The following is a 26288-nucleotide window of genomic DNA, read 5'->3' as shown; positions in this document are numbered from 1 at the left end:
GCAGCAGCAATGAGCTTGCTTTCTCTAGTGCTTTGTGCTAAGTTTCACTTTGCACGGTGATGTTTCTGCAGGGTGAGGAAGAGCCCTGCTTCTGAGTATGCAGAAACGATTTTGTTCATGGTTTAATTTGTGTTGGAGTGAAGTATTGTGAACTGTCTCTTCTCAAGGTTTGTATTGTGTGGAATCAAATAAGCTAATGACTGGTGAATGCAGTAATTGTTTAGATCTTGTGTGTTTCCTTTACCTAAAGCTGATTTTAGGGTGTAAGTCAAATGAGAACCTTACTAGACAAAAGAGTAAAGCTTGTTAATACTGTTGCCCCTCACAGCTCTGGCAGTGCTCTCCCTTCTCTCTGGGAAAGGGGGAAATGTTTCCTGCATACATTCCCAGTTCATGCTTTGCTGCCAGAGGGGGGTGGTGGTTGTTTTCCAGGCTCTGGAGTAGCAGTGGGTATGTAACTGGCCTGCGGTTGCCGTCTTGGTGGCTTTTTGTTGCCTCTTGAGAAGCCATAAGCACAGGAGGAGGAAGTCAGCGCTGCATCAGCTCGTGTGGAGGTTTAGCTCTCATGATGGCTGGGCCTAGACAAGCTGTGGTTTCCATGACTGACTTGTGCCTTTCCTTCCATGCCATTCCTTCCTGTTCCTCAGCTGGTGCTTACACTGCTCCAGAGTTAGCTCTGTGAGAAAACTATTTTAGCTGAGAAGTTGCTTCATGAAAAGTAAAGTGTAAAGGTGGTAAGTTGAGGTGACAGACAGACTCCTGTGAGTGCTGATGCTGGCTGCTCCTGGCTGTAACCTGCTTCGGCTTTGAGCTTCTGCAGTTCTCTGAACTGGCACAAAGAAAGTCACCGCTCCAGCCCAAAAGGTGAGGAAGAGGCAGGGCTGTTGGGCACAGAGGAGAGTGAACCACAACCGCTCCTTTTAATTTCCTGAGCCCTTAGGTTGTTTCAGATGCTGTCAAGCTCTAACAATTTAACTTGAAATTGATTCCCACTGGAACTGTCTTTTAAGTTTATATGTAGAGAAGAAAGCAGTATTTGCAGTCATAATGTCTTACCAAAAGCAGTGGGTGCTATGAGTGCTATGAGCAGTAGGTGCTATTTCACAGGGGGCCTTTGAAGATAACAGTGAAGTTTGCCTAAATCTTGGTGGCAGAGAACCTGAAAACCTCTGAAATGAGGAGGTTAAGTGGGAAGGCAAGAAACAGACAGAACACTGAAATGTAAGAGTTGTTTATTTTCTGAAGACCAGTTGAACCGAAGTGGCATAAAGTAGGCATATATGATGTTTTGAAGTCACAGCTTCACAGCTGAAGGTGTAGAAAGAAAACTGCACATAAGAAGGGACTGGGAGAAGTAATCTCTTTTTTTGAACAACTAAGATTGATTAAAACAAACAAAAAAACCACCAATTGGCCCCCTCCACAAATTGGTGCCCATAACACTACCTTCCTCCACCCCCGAAGATCGTAGTGAACAGTCTGTTATGGTACTGCTGGTTATTACTATATCAAAACACTGTGTTATTTTACTTACAGCAGTCTTAAAAATAAATTTCAGCTATTTGCATCATAACTTGATAAATGTCAGCATGTTACAGAAATGTCTGTGATTGAACTAAATGTAGACTGAGTGGAAAGATTGAAGATCTTCACAGATCAGCTTGTTTGCTGGGAATTATTTTTGCCTTTCCTCTCCTGGTTGCAAGCAGAATTATTCAATATTTCAGAAAGACTCTTGTCCCTGGATATGCCCTTGGAATCTTGTTTCCACAGCAACACAAAGCTACTGATAAAACGTCCTTCTTAAACTTCAAATCAGCCTTTTATTTAGAGTTGGAAATGGGATGCTTGCCGGTAGCATTGTGTATTTTTGTGTGTGTGCATGCAAATGCTGAGAGCAGCCTGTACAACAGCCTTGGGGTGAGTGATCTTAGAAGTAGTGGAAGAATATCCCAGGAAGCCTTCAGACAGGGTGGCAGAGGAGTGTACTGAGGATGGGGGTGCTGCCAGAGAAGGCAGTTGTTTTACAATGGTTCCATGAAGAAACAGCTCTCTGTGGGATCCAGCGATTGCCAGGAGCTGGCTCCTTTCCTCCCGGCAGCTGCGGCATGCTCTCACTTGTTCCAGTTCTGCTCCAAACCGAAACGTGAAGAATAGGAGTGGATGGAAGAACATGCAGCAGCCATTGTGGGTAGAAGGAGCTAAGCTTTGGCACTTGGCCCAGTGTGTCTAGCAAAAAGCTTTCCTTCCTTGAGGAGGAGTTAATGGGAGAGGGGCCGCATGTCGGGGCTTCATCTGGGCAGTTAGTAGGCTGCTCAGGCACTGCTGAGCACTTCCTGGTCATTGCGTTTGGAAGCAGCCCCACCCTGGGCTTCTTTTGGAAAGGGAGGTGGTGCTGGAGCAATAGAGGGGTAAAATAACTGCCTTTAAAAGTTGTGGTGCAACATCTTGGGTTATAAATGCTCATTTGTTTATTTTGTATAGCCCTACAAGCTACTTTACTTAGTCAAAACTTTGTTCTGTGTTTACAAGATACTTACTATTAGGAATAATAAACTCTGCTCCTAGGGCTTGTATTGATTTCCACATGGTGTCTTAAGAGTATCTAAATAATGGTGCTGTTGCAGGTTGTCACAGGATGGTAACCACAGCTTGGAGTAGGAATGATACTGTGCATCCCAGAGTTGGGCAATTGCAAAATCTATATTTAAATTTATCACATTACAGATAAATAGCACTCACAGCTGAATGCTTGCATCAGCTCGTGAAGCTGCACATCAGTGGGGTGGAAATCAATCCTTCCTTCTGAATATTTAAAGTGTCAGTAACTGGATTAATCATAATGTGAATAACACACAGACTGCTGAAGTTCTCTGTGCAGGGATTGGTATGTGTGGTTAATGATTAGAAACTAAAATCTATTAAGTCAACACTCTGAAAGTTGTTAGTATGTGAACTGTTCTTCCCACTTTACAGGCTTTTATCTTCTCTGGAAAGAGAAAAATAGTTTAGGCAATGGAAGGTTCTTGCCTTTAGAAGGAGCCCTAGTTCACTGCTTCGGTGACAACAGACAGTTGTTGAGCGAGCAGCGGAAGCTGGCAGCCTGGGCAGCTAGGTTAGACCCTGCATGCTGGGAAAGCTCTTCCAAAATGCAAATAATCCAAACGTGGGATGTGTCTGTGGAGCAGTTCCTGTGTGGACTGCAGGGGCAGCAGAGGTGATTATTGTAAAATTAGATCTCTAATTCTAGCTAAGGCTAAGCAAGACGAATCCTGCGTCAAGTGATAAGCTGCTATATTAACTGCAGTCAGTTACTGCATCCAGGGTTTGGATTTGCACTTTCCATAGTTGTTTCTTTTGCAAGCACTACAATAGACACTGTGTACAAACAGCTTATTTCTTCAGCAGAGTTCTGGAGGGTAGTGGTTAAATCTGGTGTTGATGGTAGATGGCAGTTGGATGGAAACTGTGAAGGACAGGGAAAGCTTTGGGAAATGGTTCAGTCTGACCTGCGAAGCACCCTGATTTGTTAGTTTCCCAGGTAGTGAAACAGGTATGGCTATGTGGGTTCGCAGGCCAAACAGGTCTCTGAGTGTAGCATAGGTGCATGAGGGAGGAGTGACTCTGCAGTTCTACAGAATTCAGTCTAAGATACAGCTTTTACAGCTGCCTGCAGCACGTGTCCAATTGAACAAGCTTTGTTTTTTTTAAGGGTTGCAGAGTTTCCTCAAAGCCATCTTTGGTTTGAGGGCTGACTCTGAGAACATGAAATGGTGTTAACTTTATAACACAGATTCTCTGTGTACCAGTACGATGCATATTAAAAACATACAACAAGTAATATAAACAAGTGTACCTAACTGCTTCTATGATTAGCTTCTGGCTTGTAGGAATTGAGATAGTCTTTCATGCATTTATTCAAGGTAGAGAAAAGCTCATATTTCAGAAAGTGTGACCACAGAAATAAATCCAGTGTTAATGTTTCAGCTAGGTGGTGTTTTGGTTTTACTCTCCTTAGCTGAGGCTTTGCAGTGGTGAGAGCAGTGCATACTTTGCTACAGCAGCATGGCGAGATCTTCTGACACGAACAGAAAAATGACTGTATGCAGAATGTACACCAGAGAGGAAACTGATTGCATCTTCAATGCAAATAGTCAGCTTTTTTCCACACTGAATCATGTGTTTACAGTTGAGCCATCTGAAAGCAAAATTAAATAACGGCATAGACCTTTTGCTAAGAAAATGCTTCAAGAACTGTAAGTGAAACTGCTACAAGAGAGGAGATCTTGGTGTATTTAACTGATGGATTCGGGTTCATTGAATCTGTACAAGGGAAGATGCATATTTTTCATCAGTAAGCAACTTCTGCTTGAGAAGCAATAAGAGATTTAGAAAATATTGTAAGAGATTAGGAGCTTTTGTTTAAGCAGCTTCAATTGGTAAATATTAGCATTTTGCCTTTTCCTGCTCTGCATAGCTGCTGCTGTCCAGAACTTTGAAAGGAAGTAAGATTTTTGCATTGTGGGATAAAAAAATGATGCTTAAGTCGCTAAAAAGAAGGTGGCAGAAGGTTGGTTTGTAATGATAAAATGATCCGTAGGCTGCTTTCATTTCTTTCCCAAACACAGGCTGCTCATGCATCAGAATATTTTCAAGTTTTGTTTTCTCCTTGTGACTTGCCTTACAGGTATATTGTAAACACCACAGGTGATTAACTGATTAACCAAGAAAATTACTGCAGACCAAGCGCTCTTGAAGGCTATGCCAAGTTCCACTTATGGCACTTTGTTATTATCTATTTTGGGACTTCTGAACTGCTAATGTGTTATCTATACATATGTAACAGCAGCAGTTGTAATGAATACTTGCTTAGCATGTGGAATTTCAAAGCACTGGAGCATTTGAGTTCAGTGTTTCCAGAGGCAAATAAATTGAGCCGTCTGTCTGTGGTCATAGACTGGAGTTACAGATGCAGACAGGTCAGAGTGGAAAGATCGCGCATAGATGGCACTGCTCAAGCAGGAGCTGTGTGGAGGTCATGCTGGCAGTGCAAATTCTATGGCATTTTTAATAATGAAAGTGAGAAATGGTAAACACTTTTGCACACAGTGCTAACAGTAGTGTCTCAAACATCTCGGCGCATCATCTGCTTAGTGGTAGAAGCAGCTTGATGTGGCCAGGCATTTGAATTCCTTTTAGGTCTCCTTTTCTAATTGGATTTTTATATTTCATTCTGCTTTATTTGATTACCAGATACCTGGAGATGTCAGCAGAGTAAGGCCAGTCAAGAGAGGTTCCAGGAATGTTCTCTTACAGAGAACCGATGGCATGTCAAACCCATCTGGCTTTCCAGTGTGCTTCTATTTTTGTGTGAAATAGCTGAGGCTAACAGAAATACTTAAATGGAAGCTTTTTTCATTTCCAAACAATGTAATGGTGAGCTGTAAGACATTTCAAAGGGGCAAGGCTCATGAGCACACATTGAAATTCTATTTTAATTAAATTGCCATTATACTTTTGATAGAAAGAAAAACTGTTCTAATGAGATGCTTTGTCCATTCATATATGCAAACCATGGAAAACATCCTAAAATGTTGAATACTAGAAATCCCAGACAACTATGTGTGCTTTGCTAGACCTTTATATTAAGCTCAGGCTGTGATATTCTTCATAAATGCAGAGGCTTTTTGAGCAGAAATGCTGAGACTGCTGTATTGGTACAGCTTGGAATGCCATCCTGAGCTTCTGACATGACATTCCTGGAAACAGCATGGGTCACAGTCACCCTGTTACCTCCTTGGGCTGCTGCTTGCCTTTGCTTCATGTGTGTGGATGGATGCATTCCTTCTCCAACTCTTACCTTTAGAATTGTTTACGAACTGTCCATCCCTTTTGTTCTTTGTGGAGACAGTGCTGACAGTGTAGCTTGATGGAGGAGTAAAAGGTTGTGACAATCGGAATTACTTGCAGGCGTTAGTCATAGGATGTGGAATTCTGCTGCTTGAAAGATGATTTCAAAGGCTTTCTGCACCCCTATGTGAATGGCTTAACTCAAACCTTTTCTCTCAAACTTCTTTTTGATTACAACACATAGAAAAAGACTCAAACTTGTTCCACAGGCTGATCAAGAAGGTGAACACTTCTTTCTTTGTTCAGGTACCCAAGAATCAGCAGACTCTCAAGTCAGCTGGGCAAGCTAATGACTTGTAGATACCCAAATAGGCTGGTGATAGAACCACAGTATTTTGTCTGTTCATCAAACTAAAAGACATTTGCCACCTTTTGTCTCTTTGATAAAAATAAAATAAATGCACCAGCCCCTGTTCAGCTGCATTTGTGTCCTTGCTTTCTGAACTGAATTAAATCAATATTCCTTATAACTAATGTCATTGATTCTCTTCTAGTTCTGCCTATGATAATGTCAACAAAGTTCGAGTTGCTATAAAGAAAATCAGTCCCTTTGAGCATCAGACATACTGCCAGAGAACTCTGAGAGAGATTAAGATCCTACTGCGCTTCAGGCATGAGAATATTATTGGAATAAATGATATTATCAGAGCTCCAACTATTGAACAAATGAAAGATGTGTATCCTTTCAAAGTCTGAAGTTATTCTGTGTACTTAGTAGTGGTTTCCTCCTTTTCTGTTTTGATTATTTCTTCCTTTTCATCCTTCTGCTTATTTAATACAATTTAGTTTCTCTTGCAAATTGAAAGGGAAGCTCATAGTGTTTGTTCAGTTTTATGAATACATAGATGGATTTGACATGCAGATGAACAGTAGTTATGCTTGTTCTTTTACAGGAAAAGAAAAAGATAATTTCTGTCTTCCAAGGCAGAACTCAACACTGTAGAGATGATTTAATCACTTAATCTTAAAACTGTATTTGCTTAGAACTGGTTGCTTTGGGGAGAAAATTAAATGGCCAGACTCCACTATGATTGTCTGAAATGTTCCTAATGGATGCATCTTGGGGAAAAAAAGGCAATAAAATAAAGCAAAACATGCTCCTCCCCCTGTTTTGCAGTGCATGCTGCCTGTAAAAAGCTATCCCAGCTGTGTGATCCAATCTGAATGCCCAGAGGAGAGGATGGGAACGCCCAGCAGGAATGGCAGCAGTAGTGTGTTTGCACAAAATCCTGTTTCAGTGACAAGTGAGCAGGGAACTACACCCCAAGGGTTTTGCAGCCAAATTGAATTAAGGCAGGAGAAAATTTTACTTAACTCATTCCTGCCAAAGTGGAGGTGAGGGGGGGAAATAATCCTTTTTCTTTAGGGTCATTCCAATCTTTAAAAAAAAAATTCATCATCTGACTCAAAATATTTGGATTTAATTTTGGTAAGTGACAAACCATTGTGTTCAACATAGCATAATAAATCTGTAGTAAAAGAGAGCAACAGCTGGATGTTTCAAGTGGAGAGATGGCAGAGAAGGCTCATCGGAAACGAAGAGATCTTCTACCTTCATCCTTTTGTACAACTGGAAGCAAGCAGGATATGAATCTGATCATACTAAGATTCCAGTGAAAATCAGGCTCTAACATAAAGACATAGGGGTTTATGATGATTAACTTGAGAGGGCCACATGCTGGTGCCTCTTTATTCTGTAAAGGGCTGCATCATGTAACAGGATTGATTTGATTCAAAACTTGTAAAGTGTGAAGCAGCTACATAGTTTCCTTTTTGTCATAAAGCAGCAAGAGGGAGAAACTTACAGAGATTTCCTTGGGTACTGTTCATTGATATCTAACGTGACACCACATTTGTTTTGCTGCCTTACATCTGATGCTTTACAGATACATCGTGCAAGATCTTATGGAGACAGATCTTTACAAGCTCCTAAAGACTCAACACCTCAGCAACGACCACATTTGTTATTTCCTTTACCAGATTCTGAGAGGCTTAAAATATATCCACTCAGCCAACGTGCTTCACCGTGACCTCAAACCTTCCAATTTGCTGCTTAACACCACTTGTGATCTCAAGGTTAGTTGAAATTTCTTACAGATTTGACTACCTGCTAGAGCCATGCATGGGGGTTTGTTACTGGTGATTAATGTGCTTTTTATCCTGGAAAGATTGCCAAATGTGATCGAGTTTGATACAGTCATTATTAAGATTGAGTAAGAGAGCAGTGTTATGCTGATTTAATAAATGCTTCACTGTTTCCACCTGGAGGGTGACATTGAAACAGCCTCTTTGGATCATGGAATGGTGTGCGCTAGAAGAGACCATAAAGATCATCTGGTTCCAACTCCTCTTCCATGGGCAGGGGAATTTCCACTAGACCAGATTGATCAAAACCCCATCAAACCTTGCCTTGAACACTTCCAGGAAGGGGACATCCACAGCTTCTCTGGGCAGCCTGTTCCAGTGCCTCATACTCTTGCTCTTCTTCCTGACACATAATCTAAGTCTAGCCTCTTCCAGTTTAAAGCTTTTACCCCCTTGTCCTGTTGTTACATGCTCTTGTGAAAAGTCCCTCTCTAGCTTTTCATGTAGCCCTCCTTTAGGTACTAGAAGACTACCATAAGGTCTCCGTGGAGTCATCTCTTCTGCAGGCTGAACAAGCCCAACACTCAGCTTGCCTTCACAGGAGAGGTGCTCCAGCCCTCTGATCATCTTTGTCACCTCCTCTGCTTAAGCAGGTCCATGTTCTTATGTTGGGGGCCCCAGAGCTGTACACTGTACTCATAGTTAGTGAAAATGAAAGCTGGGTGAAAATACTCTGGAGCAGAATTATATTTACATAGATAGTAAACTCAAAATTATGTATAGTTCAGGTCTTGATTTCCCTGTTTAAAGTGTTAAATTTTCATTTCTTGAAGAGGATTTTACATTAGCAGGCAGCTAAAATGGCATCTGAAAGTCAGTGGCTGATCACATGCGCAGTAATTGCTTGGTGAGAGAATCTTGCTGATTTACATTTCCAATGATGGGCTCTGTACTGGTTAATACTACAGAAGGATGACCTCAGAGCCGTTATGATTCTTGGAAAATGTCAGCTCAGTGCATTCAGTAAAGCAAACAAAGTGTGAAAAATTAGAACAGAAGTAGAGAATAAACCAGAAAACGTGTCATTCTATAGCTTTCTGTTGGGTTTGAGTCTTCGGTCCTGCGTGATCAGTTACCGCACTTCTCCTTATCCTTTTGGAGTGAGAAGACCAGGACTTTAGGGTACTTCTCTCCATAGCAGGAAGAACTGTTTAGCCTGGGACTCCTCTACTGGAAGATCGTGCTTGAGGGAAAGAATGAATACAGCAGAATTTGCTAAAATTGTTAGTGGGAGCGGGAGAGTGAGTAGAGAAGTCATTCACTGTCCAGACCTGTTAGAAAGGCTGGAGAAGGGACAGAAGGAGCAGGAAGTGTGCTCGGTGAAAGGACACGAAAGTTCACTTGCAGTGTTGTTAAGCTGTGGAATTCAGTACCACAGAGCCTTGCAGGTATTAAGGAAAACTTAAACCACCAAGTTAGTATGAAAAAAACCCAACTTCTACCAAGTTAGTAGAAGAAAATGCTGCCTCTAGTCTCATCCATGGAAGATGAGAGAGACTCGGTAACACTGGAGTGTTGTACATTATGTGCTTGCTGTTGGCCACTGATGGAGCAAGATTGCAGAGCTCACAGTGCTTTGATCTGATGTGGTACCACAGTTTGTTGCACCACACTGTGTTGCACCTAATTATGCTTTAGTTTTTATACTACCTCTAGCTTAATCATAAAAAAACTCCAAAACCAAACCCAACCAAGCAAGCCAAAAATACCTTCTTCAAAATGTAAACCAGGTGGTGGCCTTCCAAGTGTCACAATGCCCTGAGAAGTCTCTGCTGTTTGTGTGCCTGTCTATTCTAAATGCTAGCTACCCGAGTAGTCTGCTTCACATTCCCATTGCTACTTGTCAGCTTTTCCTGATGCATGGTACTGCTGGACTGGTCACCTCTGACTCTTGCTGTGGGATTTCAGCAGCTGTTATTACATCAGATCCTTTCAAGACATTAACCCCTTAATGAAAGAAAGGAGTAAAATCTATAGTAACTGTGCAATGGAAGCAGGAAAGAATGCTTTGAGTGTAGCTCTGTTATGTGCAATTAGAAGCAATAAAATAATAAAAGGCAATGTTTTAACACAAGGTGGTCATGAAAAAGAAAGGGGGCTGATTGTATGGCAAACCACTACAGAGTGACCTTAATGAGTACTGTTACCATTTCTTCTATAGGAGTTTAAAAGCAGTGTGCTGCTGCAGTATGTGCTACCTAGTGCAGAGTAATCTGTGTGACAGAGCACATGCCTATTCATAACCTAAAGGGAACTCTGGTCTTGTATTCATACCACATCTAAAGCTTAAACAGAATTGGAGAGAAAAGTAGTAGATGTTAGGCCTTGCCTTATGAATACTGAACTTGTACCAACTTGCTTCTTTTAGGGCCGTTCTGCAAGCCTGTCTCAGCTATACATGTGTGTGCTTATAAACCCGGTTCTTGTACCTAAACACAAATCACAGTGTGTTCATGGAAAGCTTGTTCATCTTTAGTGGTAATGCCATTAGCTTCTTTCTTTAATGGCATTGTGAGAGCAAGCTGTTGATCTCTTCTGGAGCTCAGAGTCCTATAGGCTGTAACAAGAGCTCCTCCTTTCTTCTCTAAAACATGACCTTGACCTCTGGATCATAGAGTCCATTTCCAGGGAAGAGTCTGTAATGATACAATTTGGCTGTGAACCCTATAGATTGTCCAAAGCAGCCAAAAGGCTCAGGGCAGAAAGTGCAGAACCTAAAGCTGTTTCTGTTTTCTTAGGCTTTGCTATAGACTTAAATGTGACCTTAAATATGATTTACCACAGGGTGAATGAAAGTTGAAGTACATAATTTGAATTAGCTACTGTCTCTTCCTACATATTTGCAGTGGAAAAACTACCTTGGAATCTCTCTCCAGTGAGGGTCCTGCGTAATGAAGATCTTGGTCTTCTCTTTAGCAGCCTGGCATCTTTTCCATGAATGAGACTAATATATGCTGCCACACTGCAGCATGGAGTAGTCTCTAAAATAGCAATTAACAATTTTGGTAATATTTTCACAATATTATCTGTATCCAGCAGTTTGACCTGTTTCAGTTCTGTAAATGAAATCACTTAGATAAAAATCTCCCTTGCCCATATAATGTTCCTAGGCCAGTGGCCCTAAGATTTCAGAAAATGATGTCCATGGTATTTTAAAGATTCTCAACTGGTATATTGCAGTGTGCCAGCTTGCTTGAGTGGCCACTCTGCTCCTGTGACTTGGTTAACATTAACACACTCTGGCAATGTCATTTTTAAGTTGTGCTTTTCTGTCCACACAGTGAACAGCCCCAAGTATTAAACATCCAACAATTATTAGGTACTTGGATTTTAAATGGTGGTTGGTGGTTTGGGGTGTTGGGGGGGGTTTGAGGAAAACAGCAAGTTATACTGCTCCAGAATTCCATCAATTACTATAAGGATGCTACTGGTTTAACTACAACTTATTAACAACTAAAATTAGGGGAAGCCTCTTCTTTTCCTTTTATACAAATACACATGTACACACAGACTGCTCAGTGAGACAGCTGCAGGTATTGCAGCACTCTTGGCTGTTTCATTTGCTTAGTAAACGGTCATATGTACATGATCCTCAAACAGCTTCCCATCTGCTCAAGGGCTTCATCCTATTTAAGCCATCTCTGTTTAAAGAAACCCACAACGAACAAATGAAAAACATACCTGATACTGATTACAAGAATACTGTTTTGAAGAAGTGGAAGATATATAAATATATGAAATCATAAATATAAATAAGATTAATAAATATATATATAAATAGGATGCTGGCATTTTATGAATTGACTTATTTAGTAGGAAGTCATTCCTTCTCTCCTAGTAGTATCTGTTCTATCTCTCTGAGGCATGAAGCACTGACTGACATACCTGGGTTCATGCAGGTTTTTATTCTCTATAATGACTTAGGCAAAATTTTCTTGGCATTTTGACTGTCATTAGTTTCTTGTGGTTTAGTTCTGACCGAGAAGCCTAAGCCTAAGCCTACCTTCTGGTGCTCTGATTTCTTCCAGTTATTATTTGAACAGGCATCGTGGACTCACAATTTTCTTCCCCCCCTCTTAAATAAAGTAGCTACTTTGTTCAGTGTGTTCTGTTGCCACAGGGCAAGAACTGTCTGCCCTCACCAGCGTACAGTCAGTCTGTGCTTCATCCCTTGCACCAGGAGTTCAGGCAGCTTCCCTTTTATTCTGCCTTGCTAATGCTCCTGACGCTCTGCAGCTGGTGAAAACACTGCTAACAGCCAAAAACCTCTTTCTTGCAGCTTCAACCTTGATGCTTTTCTCACTAATGGTGTTTCTTCTCTTCTGCTTAAACTGTTTCTGCTCTAGTCTGCAGCAGCTTTTTGTCATTTTAATGAGCTCTCTTTGTCATTAGTTTTCCTTTCCATCCCATATGCATTTTTCTACTTGAGTTGAGAGATTCACAGATACTTTCTGTAATTCATTTTTTTCTCTTGACTGTAGACTGGAGAGTGTCATTCTTCTTTTGTGTTAAGAGCAATAAATCATAGCGGTTGCCCATGTGTAATGCTGTAATTCTGCACAAATCTCCTTGCCTGTAGTCTTATCTAGCTTTTTTCTAAGGTTAGGAGGAAGAGATTACAACAGTTTTGTCTGCCTGCACAGTAATTTTCTGCAGTCCATCAAGCTGCCCTCCACAGTTTCTTTGCTTCTGTCTTTACAGCAGACTTTTCTGATTATTTGTACTGATTTGCTTTGTGTAAGCTGCATGCAAAGCAGCTGCTCTGTTTCTGTAGCCTGAGAAAACCTTAGCATGCTTAAAAGGGTTCTCTTTGTTTTCTAAGGCTTGGAGGTTTAGGGGGGTTCTTAATATGTAGTTAAAATCAGAGGAGTCATCCCATGCAGCATGATTTATTAATTTCCTCATTGCCTTTTAGGTCTCTCTGTTAAACAATCTGCTGCTGAATCTTGCCTCTCAGTTCTAACTTCCAGTGAGCTGAATGCCCTCTTCCTTAACTGATCTGTCAGTTGTTTCCCAGGCTGTCCCTCCAGGAGAGCGCAGGAGCACATGGCCAGGGTACAAAGTTATCAGCGGTTTTGGTGGGATTAGCTGTTCCAGTCTTCATTGACTACAGTGAACTGTTACTTCTCTTTCTTATATCCTTAGTGTACACACTTGGCTATCAAACATTAAACTATCATAAAACATGCATCAGAGGAACCTCCTGACCATTTCCACTCCTGCATTTGATACCCTGTTTTTTTCAGAGTACCAATTCTTTCATGCAAATACACTCTGGGTGTTACCATAAAGTGATGTTGGGTGTTAGCAAAAGCACATGAGTATGTCTTAACTGTCACTCAACAAGTTTCCCCACTTCTTTTCTGGAAAGGAACAGCAGCTGTACTCCAGCACACTGTCTGTCTTTACATCTTCAGTTTTGGCAATTTCCCTCTGGACAGAGGACACTAAATAGCTCCTAAAGCTGCAGAGCTTCCTTAACAGAGTACAAACAAAACCACGTTTTCCCTTTTTGAACTTGCTAGTCTAGATCAAAGTTTATTTTGCTTTTCATGGTTAGATAAAACTCTTTTCCTGATGCAGAGTAGAGAGAGGTTTTCTTGTGTCTGTTTTTCTTTTTATTCAAGCTCACGCTTCCTTCAGCAACCTGTCATCTTTCCAGTCTACCACTACCTCATGATTGCATAGGCTGTTTCTCGTGCAGAGATGCAGCTATCATGGTAGCTTTTGTAAAAATGGGTGTTGAACTTGGCTGCCAATGTGTTGGTAATTTTGCTTTCTGGAAATCTTAATCTTTTTTCATTTTCTGGTCAATTTCTAATAACAGGTTGGAGCACATGTACCTGGCAGAGAAGGTGTTGTTCAGTAAACTCATAGAGGGAGAGAAATTGTGCACCAGGAACCTCTGTTTTTCCCAAACTGTTTGCTTATTCCTCCTGGCCCCTACTTGGCTGAGTCAGATATGCTTTGTACTTAATCCAAAACATTTTTCTTAACCTCTGCAATTACTTGTGTCTATAAAGAGATTCCCATCACTGTGTCTGTAGGTGTTACCCTGTGGGTTAGGGAGAGGGCAGTTAGTAATGTTGTGGTGTTGGAAGCTGTATGTCTCTAATATGCCTTTTTTTGTTGTTTTTTTAATATAATTTCTTTAAAACCAGATTTGTGACTTTGGACTGGCTCGTGTTGCAGATCCAGATCATGATCACACAGGATTCTTGACAGAGTACGTGGCCACACGTTGGTACAGGGCTCCTGAAATCATGCTGAATTCTAAGGTGAGAAGCACAGTGCACTGTTGTGCCTCTGTTTCTGGCTGTTCACTTGTCAGTGCTGATTCTGGTCCCTGCCATCCCCTTTCTGTGTTTTTAGGATCGGAACACACATGTGGTAATGGATTTGCAGTAGGGCTACTGGATTGTAATCAATTTGTGACTCCAGATACAGTTACTGGATACTACAACTGAGTAATCTTGTGCTTGAGTTCCCAGGTGTCCAGTTCCTTGCCAGTCATGAAGCTTTCTATCAAATGCTCTTCTGCAGAGCAGGACAGAAGTGCTGATAATGAGAGCATTTTACTGCTGCCTTCATCAAGGCTTGCAAATGCTGCCTTAGTATTATCTTGACATCTTGATTTAGGTTTAGAATGTATGATGAGGGTGAATCTGATTCTAAAAGCATGTGATCTTTGGTGTGTGTCAGTCTTAATTGCATCCCCATAGTCTTAATGAAATCAGCCCTTTGGGGATTTTTTTTATGCTTGGAATTGTTCTTACGCTCCTCTCTTGGCTGTCTTAAGGTGTATCCAGCCCCTGTGTGGTGTCAGTAATGGGTGGTGGGTTTCCTTCATAACCTTTGCACTAGTTTCTACAGCCAAACACTTGTTAGAAAAATAGATGTGACATCTGTCTCTGTATTTTGTACTCCCCAAAGACTGTTGTTCCTGTAGGATTATTGTTCCTTGGGTTTTATTTGTTGTGGCAATATAGTCTAATGCACTTTTAGCTGAGGGGTTTTTCCCAGCTTATCATAAACTTGCATCGAGGCCATAAACACAGGGCAACCTACCCCTGTCTCTGGATATCTACATATATTTGCCAGCAGTTCTTACAAGAAAATAATTTCTCAATATTTCCTGGTCTGTAGCCTGATTTCCTTTGAGAATTGCAAGGCCTTGAAAGCAAGCGCTCAGGTGATCAGGTCTGGAGAAGCCAGTGCCGAAGTGGCTGTGGATCCAGCAAAGTTCTCAGCTTTGGTGGGAAGCCCCTTGCTAATGAGGTGGGGCATGTTGGGCAACAGGCTGTGGGAGAGGAAGGCAAGGGAGCTTACAGGGCCAGGGGTTCTTGAGGTGAGCTCACCCCTGTGTTACCCTGTGTTTCATTTCTTGTGGATGAGACAGATTAGCCACACATGTGACAATATGGCAAATTTGTTCCATTCTTCTTTAATTCCCTTTTCTGTTCTTGGCCTTCTCTTGACTTGTTCATTACTGCTGTGATTTACAAGTCCGCTAACCCACAGTCTATGTTGCTTTTGCCCCTTTGCAGAAGGCTGCTTATTTATGTGGTGTTAGATCCAACAAGGAAGAAGGATGGCTTTCTTCACGCATGTTTAGCATACTCTTAGGAGCTACGGAATTAAGAACAGCTTGTTTCCAAAATTCATTAAATTTGCTGTAACATTAGGGAGTCCTAAAAATTTTCTGTTAGTGATATGTTTAGCTGAACTTCAAGAATCCTTTTGGAAAAGCATCTCTGACATCTGTCCTTGCCACCCCTTCCAAGCAGTGTTTTGGTCCACAGTTCTTAATGATTTCATTCTGTACAGAAAAACTAAACAGCATGAACAATCATGACTCATCTAAAAAGAAAAATGTTTCTCTGCATGCACTTTCACAATTTGCTCCAGTAACATGTTGCTGCAATTATGCACAGATTTGACAAGAATGTGGTTTTGCTTTACTTGCAGGGTTACACCAAGTCTATTGACATCTGGTCAGTGGGCTGTATTCTGGCAGAGATGCTCTCCAACAGACCTATCTTTCCAGGAAAACACTACCTTGACCAACTTAACCATATCCTTGGTAAGCTTTCACAGAAGTAGCATTTTTATGTCCATCTGTCTCTCTCCATCTTTTCCACCAGCGAGACTGGTCTTGGTTGCTCGTTTTTTCCTCTCGCTGGTCAGTGTGAAACGTATGGATCTGTAGGTGTAGCATCTGTTCCCTCTGGGTATTTCTGCAGTGATTTCTATAACAAATCAGGGATCTGGGGGCTAACTAGAGGAAACACAGTAATTCATTCAGTACATCAGCAGAGGCATTGTAAAAATGAAAAGCTCCAGAATACTAGTTGGTGCCAGTCATATTTTTAACCATTTCTGAAGACACAGCTCCTAATTTGACCTTCTAAACAGGTTACAAACCTCAAATGCATTTGTTTATGAGTGACAAAAAAACCCAAAACCTTAAATCTTTTGACTGAAGGCTTCTAAAAAAATTGTAAAGTCTGAAATACTCTTGCCAGCATTTTTAGTATTGAGTTTTAGCAAATGTGATGTAAACATTGTAATGAGCACTGTTTGCATTTTATTTCTTTTAGGTATACTTGGATCCCCTTCCCAAGAAGATTTGAATTGTATAATAAATTTAAAGGCCAGAAACTACTTGCTTTCCCTACCACACAAAAATAAGGTACCATGGAACAGGCTCTTTCCAAATGCTGACCCCAAAGGTATTTTATGCTCTATTACATTGTATCAGAAAACAATGGTAGAATGGTTTGGGTTTTTTTTTAAGCCACCCTAAGAATTTAGCTGTATCTGTATAGGAGATAGAACATGCAGGCCTCTTAAAAGGGCAATATAAATCCAACATAAAGTCATAAACCAGCATGAAATCCTCATGCTGGCTTATCTTTTTAAAGCCATTTCTAGTAATTCTGAGATTGTGTAGTGGTGTTTGGTCTTTAACTTCCATGTAAATCCTAACTGGTTATTGTCTTTGGAAGAATGATGTCTTACTCAAGTGTTGAATGGGTGTTGGAATTTAGCATTAGCACAATTTGAACTCTGCTTCTAAAACCAGCTTCTTGCTGAGCTGTGTGTAGTCTGTGCAGACTGTGTTAGTTCCAGATCTGTTGATAACGTTGATTCTGTCTCTAGGCAGTATGAAAGGTTAAAATTTAGTAGGTTAAAAAATTCAGTTATAAGTGGAGCAAAAGTTAGAAAAGAGGGAAATGTTGTAATCGTTGCCTTTAACAGGGCTTTGCTAAAAGGCAAACAGGATTTTGTTTTGCTAGATATTAATAGCTGTTAATGTGCTTCTTAAAAGTCTGCTTCAGGCAGAGTGGTTGTATTTCCAGTGCAGTGCTCTACCTGCTCTGACAATTCATAAATCTCTTATTTTTAAACTGAGATGGCAATTTACTCTTAGTGAATATGTTTGGGCCCTGCACTAGCATGTAAAAGCTGATTTCTGCAGATGGAACTGTGTAGAGCTGATTATCCTCATCATTGAGAGAAACAGCAGTGATTTATTCTGCTTTTATAACAGTGCTCATCAATGTGAGAATTTCACTGTGGGCTTCTGACAGCTCCAATTGTAGCAGTGCTGACACGCTGAGCTGCTCAGGGAACATGCCGTTCGCGTGACTTCTGCAACACCTTCTCAGCTCCATCTTCAGAGCAGCTTTGACAGAGCAGTTTTTCAAAAAGCTGTTTGTCAATCACTGCGGTGAAAAGCTCTGTGCACAACAGGCTCCAGCACGGAGGGACCATGTGAGCTGACAGTGCTGAGAAAGCTGCACCACAATATTTAATGTTAATCACTGTGCAAGTTTGCAGCCTTCCCAGGCTGCCTTTGAGCGCAGCAGTGAGGTCTGTCTCTTCTGTGGTGCTTGGTATGCACCTCAGCCTGATGCAAAGCTACAACTACTTTGCTGCAGTAAGAAGTCTCTTTAAAGTTCTATGTCATAAACGATGTGGTGGAGAGGAAAAACGGAATGGAATTTAGGGCTTCTTGCTACTGTTACCCTTCTCTTTTCTTGGAAAAGGAGAATGTTACAATCCAAGTAGCTGAACATTTGCAGTAGCTCTGACTTGTAACTTTTGTTCAGCATTTCATCAGACCTCACTCTGGCTTACTGGATCTTCAGGTTCTCCATGGATCCTTTATAAGTTGTCTTCCAGCAGCTTTTTCCTGAATCACATGAATATTCAATAGATTTGCATCTTAGCTGGAGAGTGTATTGGGGCTGCTAGTTACACTGGGATAGTTCACTGTGATGAACTGGAACTCCTCATGACTTCTGGATGACATTTTTTGTCAGTAAACAGCCAAGTTTTCAGAACAAGAGCATATTTTGGAATACCTACTCATTTCAGAAATGCTCTGTCTTGGTTTGGATTTTTGGCACAAAAATCCAAAGCATCTGAGTAAAGAAAAATCTGTTGAATTCCTGCTGTAGTTAAAGCCAGATTGTAGCACAGGGTTCTTCTACACGTTTCTCCCCTCACCACATGCTCTGATGCTGAGGAGCCTTCGAAAGGGAGCACATCAATTGGACTGTGCCAAAGGAAACTGTAACCAGGGAATGCTGAGAGGATGGGCAGGCAAAGATGCTGTGTTCAAGTTACAGGAGGCAATCTGCTGCTTCTGCTACTGCTACAGCTGGGGAGTTCCAGATGTAAACTGAAATTAGGGCAGCAAGCATTTTCTGTGTAATATCAGTGTTTATAGCACTTTGTACTTTGGAGTCTGTATTAAAGTCTTGCTCACTTTTTTTTCTCCTCTTAGCACTTGATTTGTTGGATAAAATGTTGACCTTTAATCCTCATAAGCGGATTGAAGTGGAGCAAGCTTTAGCCCATCCATATCTGGAGCAGTATTATGATCCAAGTGATGAGGTAAAGATGTTATTCAAATTTAAAAGTTGATTAAATGATGCAACAGAGTATTTTCTTCCTTAGTTTAAGAACAGTGTTTCTTCTGCTCTAGTGGAGTTGAAGATTGAATTGCTTCAATTTACCCAAATGTTGTATTTCTTCTAGTACGACATTTTGGAGGCAGGGCACAGCTTAGTAGATGCTAAGGTGTGCTCTCCTGAAACAGCAACTTCACATCTTGCCATCAGCTTGTTTTGTAAAGTTAGATAAAGGAGGAGAGTAACTGGCTTTGCCATCAGCTTAATCATGTACAACCTCCTGGCCTGAGTTCTCTGGAGTTTAGTGTACAGCTCTGATGAGATTTCACTTACTTGTGGTAAAGCAGGGGAGATGGAAATAAGCTACTTTTTCTTAAGGGGCAGACCTGTTTATTCTGAGAAATACAAATGTTTCAGATCATTTTTCTTCACATAGATACTAAGTTGTGAGCCCTTTAAACCACACATTAAACTATTTGTTAGATTTGAGTGCCTGCTTACTAGGATTTGATTTTAAATGTGGTAAACTAAGGTATAAAGCACACAGAGGACTAATAGAAGCACGTTTTCAGATTTTTCACCCTGTAACAGGGACTCCATAAAATTCAGCTGAAGAGTTGTGTTAAATATGGTAATAATGTATCTTTCTGTTATTTAGCCTGTAGCTGAAGCACCCTTCAAGTTTGACATGGAGTTGGACGATTTACCGAAGGAAAAGCTGAAAGAACTGATTTTTGAGGAAACTGCTAGATTCCAGCCAGGATATCGATCTTAAGTTGTGCATAGGTAAAGTCACAGCAATTCCACAGCACCTGGGCAAGAATTCTGGAACCTTGTTCCCGCTAGTGAGATGTGGAACTTACCTTTTCTAGGGATATAATAAGGAGCTGTGAGAAGGTAGCTTTGTGCTTAGGCATTTGGCCTCAGACCTGTTCTTTTGTGAAGAAACAGTTCCATTTTGTTTACAGCACTGAACTGCCTACAGGGAATCCAAACAATTGCCTGAGCTATTTACCTTTTTATGTCACATTTAAGGAATAAGAATTACACTTAAACAGTGGTTCTCAGAGTGAAAGCTAATGAAACACAAAGTTTATTCAAAAAGCACTTTAAAGGGGGCAATGTGCTTCACAGACCATTTTGTAACATGGCTTCAGATGCTATAAAAAAGCATTCTTCCTAAAATGTCTTGTACAAAGGAGAAATCTCTTAATCATTTTAATGGGGGAAAAAAACAACAACACAGGGAAGCTTCAGTAGGATTTCACCTCAGTTTTAAGTACCTCTGAAACAGTATTGAGTAAATAATACTTACAAACATAGAATGGTTTGGAAGTGACCTTTAAAGATACCTAGTCCACACTCACTGCAGGGAGCAGGGACATCTTCAGCTGGAGCAGGTTACTCAGAGCCTTGTCCAACCTGACCTGGAATGGTTCCAGGCATGGGAAATTTAACTCCTCTCTGGGCAACCTCTGCTGGTGTCTTGCCACTTCAATGGTAAAATACTTCCTCCTCCTACCTAGTCTTAAAAAACTTCTATGATACTAATAGTTCAAATCATCAGTGTTTTGTGTCTGAAAGAGAAAAGCAGAAGATGGCCTTAACCTAGGCTGCATGGTTTATGGCTTAAAAGTAGTCCCTGTGCTATTCTCCAGCAGCAGGGTTCTACAACCACAGCTTTTGTTGCTCGTCCAGCAGAAAGGTTCGGTTTTGAGCCAGTGAAGTGCCTCCCTGCAAGAAATCTGTCAAAGAAAGAAACAGAGTAACAAAAAAATCCCAACAGGTGGAGGACACTTCTGAAAATACAGTTTTCACTTAAGAGTAACTCCTGCTGCCACTGGCTTGATTATTCAAACATATGGAAGTGTACACAGATGAAGTCATTCTGCTCTTTAGAAACAGTGTATTGAGTTTGTTTATGTTTACTAGCTGAGACTTGAAACTGTATTAATAATTCAAAGTTAGGTAAATCTGAGGTTCACACCTCAGCTGGACGTTATTAGCTGGACGTTGCCAAGATGCAGACCTGGGACACAGGAACAGGTTTCTTGTATTCCTTCTTTTTCTGAAGGAATTCTGTATAAGAGGCTCTGACAGTGCCTGAGGCCAGTCTGAAAGAAAATGGCATCAATTTTCAGGTGTAAGATGAAACCTGTTATTGATGGGCCATAGTGTGAAGGAAGGAAGAGCAAACATACAACTTTATAGTAAATCATAGTTTAGGATCTCTCCTGTTTGCCTCTTTGCCATACTTACCTAGGTTGTATTAGGGATTAAGGGATAAAGGGATTAGGGATAAAGGGAATTTCTGGTTTGCTAAAAATGTTACCTTCAGACAAGGAGCTGACTTGGCTGACATGAAAATGAAATTTCAATATTGTACTCAACCCAAAAATGATCTGCTGGCGATTTGCCCCAGTCACCTGTGGTTAGAATGATTACAATTATTAGCTGTGCCACTCCTCAAAACAGTTTAACCATCAGTTGTTGACATCCTGGTGAAGGTCATTCCCTAGGAGATGGCTTGAAAGAGACCGTAACAGCTTCCTCCTGTGTGTTGCTGTTTCCCTGAGCACCCCTTGGGCTTCATCAGCTAGCTCTTCTCAGTGGGGGTTAGTTCTTAAGATTCACAACTTTCCCCTTGGCTGTAGTTTCTGGAATTAAGAAGCAATGTGAAGAAAACATGTTCTTCAGATTACCAAATCTTCATTAGCCACAATTAATATTCCTAATCCTTTGAAGATTAAATTAATGACTTAAAATGTCACGTACTGATAGTCACTGTCTCTGGCTTTTTTCTTTTCTTTTTAACATGTATTGGTACTGCTCTCTGTGGTAAACATAGCATCTCTAAAGCATAGGGGTAGGAAACATGCTTGGGTGGAAGGGTGATGTTAAAACTGTCTTCACTGAAATATGTCTTTGCTCTTTTTTGTAGGACAAGGACTTAAAGGACTGGGCATGCTCAAACGTTGCTGTTCCTCTTCCCAGTTCTTTATTGTTGGTCATGTCTTGTGGCCTCTCTCAGCTTATCCACTAACTCCTTTGAGCCATTCAGGAGGGCAGTTCCTGGTAGTTTTGGCTTTTCATGCTTTCAGTGAATCTTTTAAGCCTGAAGAATTGTAATTGACACTCCTATGCTAATGCCCATTGTTGACCTGTTGCAGTACTGTACTGTAAGTGCACCTACTGCTGGCCGTATTTTAACTGCTTGCTTTCTGGTTTGAAAGATGCAGTGGTTCCTTTCACTCCTGGATCAATGTCCAAGAAGAGAATTCATTAACCTCTAAGAAGTTTACACCATGAACTATGTTTTTCTGACTTTACTGAAGTCGCTGGCATTTTTTTTAGAAAAGCTACTATTCAGGGCACTTTAAGTCAGTGACATCCCAGATATTTTTTTTTGCACTTCCTTTTTTAACTAGAAGTGGTTAGCATCCAGCGGAGCTGATACCATTATGCTATGGATTACAGCATAAGTCGTGTTCATGTTAATCTTGCTTATGCACTTGTTTGGGTGTCCTGTGCTGTACATACAGGTATTCTATACAGTGTGAGAACCACATAGGAACCCAAATCAATTGAATTCATCTAGAAACATTTTTCCATGTGTTGACAAAATTTGTACCTTTTTCTCCCTGCCTTTTCTAAAAGAGATCACTCAAAGTTTAACCAGGGTGGAGGCATAGTACTTCCAAAGCTCATCCCGTGTAGTAGTGTTTATAAGACTCGTGCAAAGAGAATGAGTGGCAGCTGGCCAACTGCTGTTTACTCACCGTGTGGTGGAAGATTAACAAAGAACATAGTGGCATGATGACCCAATGGGGAATGCTTCTCTCTGGGGAAGGCATCCGTATGAGGTGGCAAGCGAGAAACCAAAATCTGATGTTAATAAACTCAGTCTACATTCTGCATACCAATGAAATGCTTCAGATGAGGATTGATAGTTGTAACATTCGAATCTAATCACTGACATTTAGAATTCTTGCAGAGAGGAACACTGCATCTTTAAATGAGAAAGTTTGATTTTACTTTTGCTCCTACAGCATGTCAGCATCTCAAGTTCATTTCTTGCAACCTACACTATGGTGATTTGTAATCAAGCCTCCATGAGCTCGTGACATGAAGTACTGTTCTGTTGTCAAGTACTATCAAACTTTTCTGATAATGCTGAGTTAGGACAACCAAACAAAGCTAGCACTAAATAACGTTTAAAATTGTATACCTTTTAATGATCTTTTCAAGTATTTGTTACTGAAATTGTATAATGTGGAGTTTACTAGGTGTTATGTTCCAGTGCAGTGCCTCCTTTTCTTTCCCCACTGCTCTCTGTGGTGAGAAATTTGCCTTGTTTAAAATAATTACTGTGCCCTCGCATGACTGTTAAAGCTTTCTGTGCAAAGATGATTGTCTAAGTGCCACATGCCTATGATTGAGAAAAAAAATAATCTATTGTTACCTCTGAGTTGTGTTCAACTGAAATGCTATTCAACAAATAACTTAGGAAAAAATAGTTCTATTTTTAGCTTTTCATATCTCTGCTGTCTTTTTTTCTCCTTTTATTTTGGCAGCAGTGAAGAATGGATTGTATAAAGACTGCTTGCTAATATGAACAAAATGCACTTGTAATTCCTGGAAATAAATTTAAATCTTATATCTTCACATTAACATTAAGAATTAGTTTTTGGTTTCCTCTTGGGTAATGTGTTTGAATGGAAATCAGGTTCAGTTTCTACTGTAGTATATAAGGATGCTTGCTGGTTAATAACTCCAGGCTTCCTCATACCATTTAGTCTGCTCTTCAAAGAAATCTAGAAAGCCATTAATGTAGACTTCAATAGATAAGGGTGCTTACAAGATTCCATTTAAACATTTTCTTTTTCCTCTAGTTTTAGCATTAGTCTGCCAAAACTAATTTTTTTTAATAAGCAAGGGTTCATCATTAAAGGGCATTTTCTATTGGGAAGTTCCTGTGGTACATAAACCTCTGTTGCGGGGAACAAACTGGGAGCATTGTCAGGACGCTGCACAAGAGATCACTGAGTGGAGGTATGGAACCTATGCTGAAAACATTTCTACAGAAATATGCACTTGACTGTTGATGCCAGTGTAGCGATGTCTCTGGGCATTCCTGCACATCCTTACCAAAATGCTTTTCTCATCACTTTGGAAAAGTTGAAATATTTCTAGAATCTCTGTTTCTTGTAGGATCGTGGCTACTACAGGAATCACTGCTGGCACGGTTGGAATGATGACTGTTACTGAATTAGTTTGTAACGCCTCCCTTGAAGGTTATTAAGGAAAAACTTTGGCAGCTTCACCCTTTTCTTTCCCAGTTCTTTTCTTCATACTTTCATTAATTTGGGATTTTCTGGGGAGGTGCAACCTGCCCTTGCATTCTGTCTCTCCAAATGAGAAGCTGAGGGTTTGCTCTACCTAACATCTGGTGCTTTCAGGCTTTCTTCCTTCACTATTCCTGCTGAACCCATCAGTATCAGTAACCACATTCATCAGCCTCTTACTGACTCCAGTAAACATCCCTGGGTTCAATTTGTTGAAGCATCAAATGCAGAAGCTGCTTTTTTCTTTTTTTGAGATTTTTGACAATAGTTTAAAAGAAGGTGCCTCTAACAACACTGTTAGGTCAGTGATTTCAGCATTTTGCATTGATTTTTTGGGTTTAGTTTTTTATGTTGTTCTTTATGTAGTTTTTATATTTTAGAGCAGAGAACAGCAACTCTTAGTCAAGTAACATCCATATTTCGTGGTAAAGATGTTTTGGGAATAAGGAATGTAAACAATTCACCGTCGAAAACATTCCAACCTTGCAGCTGAAAAACAACATATGCAAACATCAGATTCTCCTGGATGCTTTGGCAAAGGAGCATCTTCCTCTGCTGTGCTGACTGTCGCCAGACCCTTCCTGATCCTGATACCACGTTCTATCAAATCTGAAGTGTACAAAACACTACATGGGCTGAGCTGTGTGGTGGCACCGGGAGCTTGCAGGAGTAGCAGTGGTGACATAACTTGGCAGTGGCCAAATGGAACCCGAGGAGCTGAGCTTGGTTTTTCCTTGCAGAATGAGAAAAATGAGAAAGAAAACAAACCACCCCTGTAATATGCTACGATATATTTATACCATGTCCAGGTTGTTTGCTGAGCAACTGTACTATAGATTTAAACTTTATTAATATATATTTGCTTATGTTAGTGTAGTTTATATAGTCCTTGGTTACTGATAAATTTATTGTGTTGTTACAGCACCGTGATATGGTATAAATATAGTTCTATACATACACACCATGTACTCACGAATTTGGTCCCTCGCATAGTACTTTTATATTTGTACAGCGATGTCTTCAAGCGATCCCAGATTTTAGGGGAGATATTTTTGTAAATGCAGTGGTTTAAACAACAAAAAAAAACCAAACCCAAACCAATCCTTTTACTAAGTTTTAAATACGTTTGTGGTTCAAAATGGTTTAGTTAACAATTGAAATCAAGACACTAAATTAGTGAAAAGTGCACATTAGTAAAGTGAAGCTTACAGTGGTTTTTGTAGCATGTGCTGTGATCAAACTAAGTGAAATGTCAGAGGAAGTGTAAAAGTTGGGCTACCTTTGTAAATCTATAACAAAATTCTAAAGGTTGCAGCTGGTTTACTTACTATTGTTGCCTTTTCTTGTGTTGTATCAGTGTAGAGCACTCAGAATACTCAAAACTGCTTTGTCTTTGCTTTGTACTGTTGGTGCCTTCTTAGTCATGTACCCCCCAAGTCCTGCATAGCTAATTTAGTTAATGGTAAGTTTAAAATAATAAAAATAAATTAAAAAAAGGCAAAGGAAGATTTTATAAAAAGGAAAAAAAAAAATTTAAAAAAGGAATCATTTTCTGTATGTTCTTATTCACTGTAACAATTAAACGTTTCTATTGTGACAGCTTTGTGATTTGGTTCATCTGTATAGATCAGTTGTAAGTAGCAAAGGTTTATATTTCGTCTTATTCTTTTGATGTTGTAAGCGTACGTGGGTTTCTTTTTGAGATCAGGTAACTTAATGTTCTGTTTTGGTTTTGGCATCGGAATCTTCTTGTAAAAAAAACAAATGCAAAGAAAAATCATTAAACCGTGTCCCTGTATTACCAAATCAGCATAGTACTGTGCATGTCTAGAATGACTGGCATTGGGGTTTGAAGCACCCGCGGGTGTCCCGTTAGCCACGCTGAACAGTGACCGTCACCGGAGCACTGCAGTTGTGAGCGGCCCACGCTGAGTATCTGCAAATGCTCAAGGGTGTTTGCTTCACT

General features: G+C 40.4%; 1 protein-coding gene across 1 annotated transcript in view; it reads left to right on the top strand.

Annotated features, from left to right (window-relative positions):
* MAPK1 (mitogen-activated protein kinase 1) overlaps positions 1 to 25407 on the top strand; it is a 33785-nt gene extending 8378 nt beyond the window's left edge. Inside the window, exons 2-9 of the mRNA XM_054172793.1 lie at positions 6405 to 6587; positions 7797 to 7986; positions 14217 to 14333; positions 16024 to 16138; positions 16656 to 16787; positions 18851 to 18960; positions 19636 to 19763; positions 21919 to 25407. Of these exons, the coding sequence (XP_054028768.1) occupies positions 6405 to 6587; positions 7797 to 7986; positions 14217 to 14333; positions 16024 to 16138; positions 16656 to 16787; positions 18851 to 18960; positions 19636 to 19752 (964 nt within the window). The 3' untranslated portion in view covers positions 19753 to 19763; positions 21919 to 25407. The remainder of the gene's footprint in view (positions 1 to 6404; positions 6588 to 7796; positions 7987 to 14216; positions 14334 to 16023; positions 16139 to 16655; positions 16788 to 18850; positions 18961 to 19635; positions 19764 to 21918) is intronic.
* Positions 25408 to 26288: the final 881 nt, after the last annotated feature.

The sequence above is a fragment of the Dryobates pubescens genome, chromosome 25 (assembly GCF_014839835.1).
Source record: "Dryobates pubescens isolate bDryPub1 chromosome 25, bDryPub1.pri, whole genome shotgun sequence".
In the NCBI taxonomy this organism is placed as follows: domain Eukaryota; kingdom Metazoa; phylum Chordata; class Aves; order Piciformes; family Picidae; genus Dryobates; species Dryobates pubescens.
Note: the sequence above shows the minus strand (reverse complement) of the source record. Positions and strands in the feature narration are given on the sequence as shown.